The following is a 9,898-nucleotide window of genomic DNA, read 5'->3' as shown; positions in this document are numbered from 1 at the left end:
TGAAAGTAACTCTGTCTGTTCCGGTATCACGTCGAAACCGACTGCTTTCGACTGTCAAGGGGCTGAACATAGGGTACTTAGTTTTTATCTCCAAAAGCAACCCTTAAGGGGAGAAAATGGGGGATGAACTGACTGGAGTGAGCTGGATGAAATTTGGTATGGATATATTTAATTTTTATACACCATCAAGATCACCAAATACTTGGAACGTCCAGAGTGGTCTTAATATCGACTAAGCCAAAGCGATCATTGTTCGGGTCATCCACTGAGGACAGATCCACTGAAGCATCTATAATTTGCAACAACAAACCACTAACAATTAACAATATAATTAAAATAAAAACAAAAAAATGCTTAGTGCACCTTTCTGAGAATGACCCTAAACTGAAATATTCAATATTTACAAGTCAATTCAATCTAAGGACTGTCAAGTGCGTCATAGAATAATCGTGAGATAGACGTATGCAGTGACAAGTCTGCACTGTTTTCGTGAATTGTCAAATCAGTTAAATATACAACTTACGATTCTATGCCAGTCAGACAAGGTTTGTTGTTGCAGTCTGGATACATATTTATGAATCAAACGGCGTATACAAATATTTGCCAAATTGGTGTGGTTATATGTATATGGAACCAATTCATGTATACTTATTTTTGCCTACGAGGTGGATACATTTAAATGGAATTTATTTAAGTATGCAACTTTCTGAAGCATTTTGTGATTACATAATACTGAAACAGTTTAATGAATACAATTTTTTGGTGTCAGTAATAGATACATATTTATGATGAAAATGTGTGGCTACATATTTTTAATTTTTTTTGTGTATACATACTTTTAGACGTGACTGTACAATGACATGACAAAATATAATATTATTGTTCCTTTTTTTCCATTTTGACAACAGAATTCTTGAAACCATCAATACAAAAACCCTACCCGTAATAATATAACTTCATTTGGATGCCCAGCTGCGACATTTAATCAAGTCCCATGATCAAAATTGGCAAATTTTTCACAAAATCCAAGTGCTTGATTAAATCCAGGGATAACTAATGGGACGGGAGTAATGACCGCCATTATCCGTTATCCATGATTCCGGGATTATTCTGAAAGCAATTACAGTAACTATCGCTATCTAGTTTGCATGAATTAACCCTTAAATATTAATTAGATAGTTTAATCGGAGGGTTTTTAGGTTCAGGTTGGCAAGAAACTTTGATTTGGGGTATTGGAGATGCTAACTTAAGCCTTATATTCAATAATAATTCTTCAGTCGTGCGTCGGAGCTGACACACACGCACAAACACACACACACACACACACACACACACACACACGCGCGCACGCGCACACGCTCGCACGTACACACTTTTTTGACATTCATGTTGTCAAACTACACAAAAATTACTAGTGGTAGTGTGCGTACAATTTTTTTTTAATACGTTGGTAATATAAAATATTTTTATGTTTTCACTTGATAGTTCAAACTACTTCCTGTAGGGTACTATAAATAAAAACACTATTTGCTAAGCACCCGATAAAGTTTCATTTCTTAGATTTGTTAGAAAAGCGCAGTAGCTTTGTAAGCGTAGAATGAATTTCTGGCATCTGCTTGACTTTCCCCAACTCCGGGCGACCATCCACATACGTCTCGTATCTGTTAACAAAGTTAGTGAAAACAATGTTGAATTGTACATTCATATTATAAAACCATTGCACCCATCGGTTTCGGAACGTTCCATCCTTTTCCCAAAATATCCTTTCCCAAAACACCCGTTCCAAAATAACAGTTTCCTAAAAGAAAAGACCGTATACCAAAAGATCCGTTTCTCGTAGCATCTTTATGCCAAAAGATCCGTATCTCATAGCATCCGTATGTCAAAAGATCTGTTTCTCATTATACCCGTATTTCCAAAAGACCCGTTTCTCATAGCGTCCATGTACCATAAGATCCGCTTCATATTTTCCATATTTTAAAGAGGTTTCACAAATACGGGTGCCTCTTAAAATGTCGACAAACTATTTATCGAATTTTATTTCATAGAAAACAATTGATATAATATTCAATACTAATATTTTCTCTTGGGGTTATTTCACTTCATCGACTATTCATTACATATTAAAATTAAAATTGTTATTTGCCTAAAAATACATTGCATCAACTCTTCTTTTTTTTATTCGACTGGTGATGGTAAGAAATCACCACCGCCTATAAACATCTGCAACACCAGATGCGTTGCCAACCTAGAGGCCTAAGATGGGATACCTCAATTGCCAGGATTTTACCGGCTGTCTTACTCTCCACGCCAAAACACAACAGTGCAAGCACTGCTGTTTCACGGCAGGATTAGCGAGCAAGATGGTGGTAGCAATCCGGGCGGACCTTGCACAAAGTTCATGAGGCAGAACAACTAAGTATCGCTGTTTATTTCTTCGACGTATTATTATAAAACACCAGAGAATAGGTTAGGTTAGAACTATGACCTCAACAAAAATAAATCACTACCAGAAAAGTAGGTTAGGTTAGGTTAGAACCGCGAACCCAATAAAAATAAATCGCTACCAGAAAAGTAGTTTAGGTTAGGTAAGAACTGCGACCCCAACAAAAATAAATCGCTCACAGAAAAAAAGTTTAGGTAAAGGTTAAAACTGCGACCCTAAAAGAATTAATTTCATTCAAAAAGCTATGTAATAATAAAATATGAAATGAAGTTCTGCCAAGTAAACTATCTATTAAATAATACTTGCAGATAAATAAAATCGGTGATTTAAAAATACTAATTATAATAATTCGAGGTAATGAATATTCGATGAAATGAAAAAATAGGATAGTTGACTTTTAACTGATATTCGATTAAAAGTTTTTTGACATTTCAAGGGTAAACCTTCGCTTATCTTGATATCCGTTTCCCAAAACGTAAGTGTATTTGTAGGAAAAGGTAGTGACGGGAACGGTCATTTCGAAGTTTGGTCTTTTGGGAGAAACCCATTTTGGGAAACATATCAGGAAATGGATTATTTAGGAAAAGCTAGTGACGGGAGCGGATGAACCAGGCTTATATTTGTACATAGAGAAGAACACTACTCACTTGCACGCTACGAGGCCAGCGGCGACTGTCGTCATCTGCAGCAAATCCAGTTCCGTATGAGCGCCCTCTAGCACGGGGCATAGCTCCTTGAACAGCCACGAGCCATCCATGTGGCCCCAAGAGAGGTGACCTGAAAGTTAAACATAGTGCAACGTCATGAAACATATAGCAAAAGTATTTTTTATGTAAGACGGGCTAACGATCATGGGGTCACCTGATGGGAAGCAATCACCGCCGCCCATGGACACCTGCCAACACAAGGGGTATCACAAGTGCGTTGCCGGCCCTTTGAGAGACTGATAGGCTCGTTTTTTAAAGACCTCTAAGTTGTACCGCTCCGGAAACACTGTCCCAGAAAGCTGGTTCCATACTTTAGTCGTGCGTGGAAAAAAGTTTCGCTTAAAGCGGACGGTGCTAGATTGCCAATCATCACGGTGGTGAGGATGAAATGACTGACGCCTGCGTGAAGTACGGTAGTGAAACCTAGCTGCAGGCAACAATCCGAATAATTCATCTGAACACTTCTTCTTCTTCTTCTTCTTCTTCTTCTTCTTCTTCTTCTTCTTCTTCTTTAGCCGTTCTCAACCTCTAAGGTGTAGGCCTCCTTCAGCTTATGCCATCTGTTCCGGTCTTGAGCAGTTTCCAACCACTTTGTTCCCGCCAGTCTTTTGATATCGTCGTACCAACGCATTTGCGGTCTTCCTCTCGGGCGTGTCTCACCCCACGGTCTCCATTCTACCACTGCCCTGCACCACGAGCCATGCTTAGGGCGACATGACCAGCCCACTCCCATTTCATCTGAACACACCCCATGATAATGTGGTACAAGATGCAGAGAGATGCAACATCCCTCCGCATTGCCGGAGGATCAAGCAGGATCAAGAGGATCAAGTGTGTATGTAAACTCTTTATTTATACAGCAATAGACAACAAAACAAACAAGAAGCAAAGTATATTAACTCAGTGTTTCTTTATGTGTATCTATTTTATCAGCCAATAAACCATTCTTATTCTTATTCTTAAACACGATTTACAAATGTTGAGTTGAGTGAGATACATGTAACAGTGACCTTATCCCTTTGAAGGATCTCTACCAGTCAACCTTTGAGCGAATGAAAGGAGCATGTTTCTTTCCTTTTGTTCCTTCTAACTGAGTTCTAACTATGTAAGTTTTACCATAGACATAAGATTATGAATGGTGTAATGTATTTTTCCTATTGTGTCAAATTTTGACAAATAAAATTCTTTTTTTCTTAAATGTCTCCCGCTGAAAACTTTAGGTTAGGATAGTACCTCGACAGTACTTAAAAGTGACAATTTACCTTTGACAGAAGAATAGAGGACAAACGTGTCAGCATGGGTGGGGAGAATGGTACTCCTGGAGCTACAACTGTCCAGCTGCACACGTCCAGTATCGTACTTGCCGCCGCGACACGCCTGAGCCAGCAAGATCTTGGGCTTGCCCACTAGCCCAGCATTACCGTACTGGAGTATGCCCAGCAGTGAACTAAGCTTGTAGGGCTGGTCCGCGGCTGCTACCAGGTCATCGTCCGCACCATGCGTCAATATTGCTAGACACACGCATGCAGTGCCACTGTGGTCCTGTCCGCTCACTGAAACACCAAATAGCAAAAGTATTGTCCAAGTGTCTGTCTGTTACCTCTTCATGCAAACCGCTTAATCGATTTAGATGGGTGTGGACATGGTTTAAAACCATGTGAAAGACATAGTTTTTATCCCAAAATATTACATAGTTTCAGCGGGATGGCGAAAAGAGAGAGAGATGCATCTTTCACTCACATTTAGATACGATGTTGAGAATTTCATCGTAGTTTTTGTTCACGTGCTCTTTGACATCGAAGCCAAGTTTAGAGAATGCTCCTCTTAGCAGCTGCATATCAAACTCGGTGCCGTAGAGCGTCGATGGCTTCCCACTGAAATCACATTTATCAAAGTAAAACTCCACTTAAAAATGTTAAAAAAATCTACCACCGGTTCGGAAAAACCTCTGTTGAGAAAAATCCGGCAAGATATATTACACTTAAAGTAGTCAAAGACGTAGATGACAATTTATTTGCGCAACTTTACTTGCACAAGTACAATGTAAAGAATGTTGGAAGGATATTTGCGCAAATGTAAGTACACTTGGATATTTTTTTCTGCAAGTCTAAATTTGCGCAAATACTTTGTGCAAATACAGCACAAATGGCTTTTGGGCGCCATATAGTTCTTGCGCCAATTTTTGCACAAGCCGTTTACGCGGCGCAAGTCGCTACGTGTACCTTAAGCGTCAGTAAAATCTGTGTTGCTTACTATCGGAAGTAAACGCTATCTTTGAACTCATAGTTGTTGAAGATGAGCATGTGCTTTTGTCCTGACATGTCGTAGTGCCAGTCGCTGGGGTCGAAAGCGAACGGCAACCGCTCCCGATCGACAGGTCCATTTGACGATACTTGCCTGTAAAAAAAAACTACTAATAAATAAAAAGTTGAAAATAAACCTTGGCCCATCGACGTAGACGGGCCAATCAACTTTTTTACCCACACTGATCTGTCCGCGACATTTTTCAGACAATTGCAGATTTTTGTAAATAAACATGTTTTTTCTATAACTTAATTAATAGATAATGTACATGCATGAATACATGCCACACGTAAGTTCAACCTATTAAAACGTGAAATATCTTGTTGGAAGAACGATTTTTTGGTAACGCCAGAGACAATTTTGGTAACGCAGGGGACGCCCAAAGTGTGGGTAAAATAGTTGATTGGCCCGTCTACGTAACTTACAGCACTATACTGGCTGTTGGGAACAAAACGCGCGGCGCATCAATCATCAATATTACTTTGACACAACCGCTGTCACGGACGTCAACAAACTATAGTGAACTGTTCACAAAACCGCTCTTTGTATAATTTTGTGCGCCGTTTTAGTGTAAAGAAACATGCAGTCTAGTAGACAGATGTCAATGCCTCCGCCACTTTAATATCAACTCTCAATATCTCTGAACTGGTTTAAATGGCACTTAAAATAGCTAACCTCTCAATTGAAAATCACATCTCTATGTATCTGTACGAGAGCTATGATGTCACTGACAGTCACACAGACACACATAGCGGTCAAACTTATAACACCCCTTTTTGCGTCGGGGGTTAAAAGGGTCTGGTTAGACAGTCAGACAGATGAACGGACGAAGCGCCGGATGAAGAGTAAGGATATCAGGATAAGGAAAAACTAAAAATTGTGTACTTTTCTGTTTTGTCTACGGACTTCTAAAAGAAGCCCCGGCCACGACGGCGTAGTAGCTGTACACTATCATGCTGATAATACTCAAGGAAAAAATATTAGTTTACTATCACAATAGAACAAATGAATTATTACGAGTATTAACAGTTTTCCTGCTTACCATTAAATTTCATAATTTGTGTGATTCAACCACAACAATGTTATCATATTTTAACTGTAATAACTACATGTGTATTTAATATTATTTGTTTTTAATAGCAATACTGTTGCTCAAGAAAATAAAAAAATGAATATATTAAAGGGTGGTTAAGTTGGTGAGACGCCTGGCGCGTAAAGCCATAGGAGTTACTAGATAGCCATAGATATTAAGTACTATTATTTATTAGCAATGCGTACTTTCCTCAACGAAATCTAAGATTATTTGAAACGACAAAGATTTTTGGATGCTCTGGATAGACACAATGAGTCACAACAACAACAAAATGAGTCGTAATGTTACTTGAATAAATGAATTTAACTATTATTATTATTATTAATAAAAGACAAATGCAAGCAATAAGTATTTCGGAAGGTTGGCCGTTTCCTGGTGGTTTAGTTGTAAGGACACTTTGGCGCGTATATCCTCCGAAGACCCACAACTATACTTGGTTTGGATTGATATTTAACTAAATGTAAACAAAACAACGTCAATAATAATTGGTGTCTTAAATATTGAAATTCCCCCAACTATCTAAACATTTACATTTCTGTATTGAAATACACTAGTCTAGTTTGTATTACGATGATAGATAAGTAAAATGTTTGAAACCCTTGAATGTACCGAATGGCAGCTTTTTTTTTTTTTTATGGTATAGGGGGCAAACGAGCAGGCGGATCGCCTGATGGTAAGCGATTACCGTCGCCCATGGACACCTGCAACGCCAGAAGAGTCACAAGTGCGTTGCCGGCCTTTAAGGTAGGAGTACGCTCTTTTCTTGAAAACTTGAAGGTCATATCGGTCCGGGAATACCGCAGGCGATAGTTCATTCCAGAGTTTTGCTGTGCGAGGCAGGAAATTTCTGGAAAAACGCACAGTAGAGGACCGCCAACCGTCTAAAGCTGAAGTTTGTTTACATTTAATTAAATACCTATCCAAACCAAGTATAGATATCGATGTTTTGGGAAATCCCATAACAATTTGGTGAACTTCCGGAATTTCAGTTCAACCAGATCTTATTTTTAGTAAGGGAATCCACGAGGAGAGTCGAGTTAAAAATATATCACAAACTCACTATATAAGCCCTTTTGTTTAATAAACATACCCTACTAATAGTAAGTATAAAGAAGAAAATTTGTGAAGTCATTTGGATGTTTGTTGATCAATCACATATTAACAATTAAACATTAAGATGTGATTAATCAGAAACAAGCGAGATACGTAGAAGAACGAGGGTCACCGATATAGCCAAGTGAATTAGCTTGTTGATGTGGCAATGGGCAGGCCATATAGCACGGAGGACGGATGGCCATTGGGATCGAAAAGTTCTCGCATGGAGACCACGAATCGGCAAGCGTAGCGTAGGACGTCCGCCAACGAGATGGACGGATGAGGGTTAAAGCCCGCTTCCAACCAAAGCAACTGGAGGTCTATGGGGGAGGCCTATGTCCAACAGTAGAAATAAGCAACCTGAGATATATATGCATAGGAAAAATTCATGTCTAGATTCCAGCGGTGGTGTAGGGGCTATAGCACGCAGTACGGATTGCTGAGGACCTGGGTTCGATTTCCAGCGCTGGTCTCTTTTTCTGGTTTTTCTGTGCATCCATGTCCAGTTTGTATTTTCGTGGTTTCACGGGATACCCGTAAAAGTAACAAATTTGGAGTTGAAATAAAAAATACAAAAAGACTCCTAAAAACCAATCACAACAGTGGACGTCCTACGGCTGAGATGATAATGATGATGATGAGATGTAGGCATACACATTTTTGTACCCAATTGCAATTTTAACACAAAAGATAGCTTTATCCCGGAAGACAGCATTGTCCTTACGCTTGCGTTAAACGATATCTAGTCTGGATGAAAATGCAAGTACAATCGAAAAAAGAACAGCCTTATACAAAAACATTTTTTGAAATAAAAGTTATGATTTCTTTTGAAAATAAAAACATGAGAAAAAACGTCATGCAAATTACAAACTTACCAGCTCATTGTAATTCCAAAAGAAAAATAACGAATATTAAACAGTCTGTGCCCAGCAGTGGGATGCTAGGACAAACACAAACAGGGAGACGACAAAGGAGCAGTAGCGTTCCTGTCAACTGTCTAAATGACACTGCATGAAACATGAGTCTTCCGTTACAGACCGCTAGTTAACACCATCTTTTTCCTCAATAAACAATACTCGAAATTGCTCTTTATCAACGTATACTTAAAACAGTGGTGGCCTAGTGGTTAGACCTATGACCTCACTAACTGAGGTTCGTGGGTTCAAACCCGTGCTCGCACGTCTTGAGTTTTCGAAATTCACTTACTTAGGTATATGTAAGTAAAGTATACCTAGGTACGTTTTATTATTTTTTGCTTTTCAGTTTTGTCGGCGGTTTAATTTTTTTGTTAATAAGTTTTTATTTTATACCTTTTCTCCCACCCTTGGGGTAGTTTTTCCAAATTTATGTAATACCAACTTCAAGATATACGAGTACCCTATCCAATAAAAAAAGAATTATAAAAATCAGAATACTCTGTAAAAAGTTATGCCTGGTCATACAGTACAATCAGTGACTGAACAATCAATCATCCCCTGTTTTCCTACTCTTAGTGTAGGAACATTTTTTCCAATTTTTAATGGGACCACCCTCGGGGTATACGCTTTCCAATAAAAAAAGAATTATCAAAATTGAACTACTATGTAAAAATTTATGCGTGGTCATACATAAAAAATAAAATAAAAATATACGCGTCGACTTGAGAACCACCTCCGTTTTTTTCGTCGGTTGAAAAATACAATTTGTAATGTAGGTATTTTGCTGAATTTTCTTAAATATTCAAAGTTAATGTCAAAATATCTTTTGGGAATCAATTTAGGCCTGCCGACAGCTCGTCTCCCGGTCCGCGGACGCCATTCGAGAACCTTCTGACCCCATCGGCCATCAGTCCTGCGAGCAATGTGCCCCGCCCACTGCCATTTCAGTTTCGCAATTCTTCGAGCTATGTCGGTAACCTTAGTTCTATTGCGGATATCATCATTTTGATTCCGACCTCCAACAAAATGGAGCGACGACCTGGTTAAGATCGCGGGATCGCGGTGGATGCGGAAAGCACAAGACCGGTCTGAGTGGAGAGCCTTGAGGGAGGCCTATGTCCAGCAGTGGACGTCTTTCGGCTGACATGATGATGATGATGAATCAATTTAGATTATCACAAGTATGATTGGGTTTACAGTTGGGAAACATAATCCTCATCATCATCATCATCACCATCATCCCAGCCTATGTTCGTCTCACTGCTGGGCACAACGTGGCGGAAACATACTCGTGATAGTGTTAAACGCATGTATCGTAGACGGAGTCGCGGGCAAA

The 9,898-nt window shown here is 39.2% G+C and overlaps 1 protein-coding gene across 1 annotated transcript; it reads right to left on the bottom strand.

Moving 5' to 3' along the window:
- Positions 1-1,350: 1,350 nt before the first annotated feature.
- Positions 1,351-8,639, bottom strand: LOC141445418 (caspase drICE-like). Its single transcript, XM_074111259.1, has 6 exons — positions 8,521-8,639; positions 5,407-5,550; positions 4,894-5,027; positions 4,416-4,706; positions 3,094-3,223; positions 1,351-1,661 (listed from the first exon to the last, which is right to left on the bottom strand). Exons 1-6 carry the CDS (start codon positions 8,526-8,528, stop codon positions 1,550-1,552), a joined length of 819 nt encoding a protein of 272 aa, XP_073967360.1. The 5' UTR covers positions 8,529-8,639; the 3' UTR covers positions 1,351-1,549.
- Between the last annotated feature and the right edge of the window lie 1,259 nt (positions 8,640-9,898).

The sequence above is a fragment of the Choristoneura fumiferana genome, chromosome 2 (assembly GCF_025370935.1).
Source record: "Choristoneura fumiferana chromosome 2, NRCan_CFum_1, whole genome shotgun sequence".
Lineage (NCBI taxonomy): Eukaryota > Metazoa > Arthropoda > Insecta > Lepidoptera > Tortricidae > Choristoneura > Choristoneura fumiferana.
The sequence above is the reverse complement of the archived record's forward strand: the minus strand, read 5'-3'. Positions and strand labels throughout refer to the sequence as shown.

Coding starts and splice junctions, on each gene's coding strand:
- LOC141445418 (XM_074111259.1), bottom strand. Junction 4,707..4,893: donor TCTCAACATCGTATCTAAAT/GTGAGTGAAAGA, acceptor TTGGTGTTTCAG/TGAGCGGACAGGACCACAGT. Junction 3,224..4,415: donor CCTCTATTCTTCTGTCAAAG/GTAAATTGTCAC, acceptor TTTAACTTTCAG/GTCACCTCTCTTGGGGCCAC.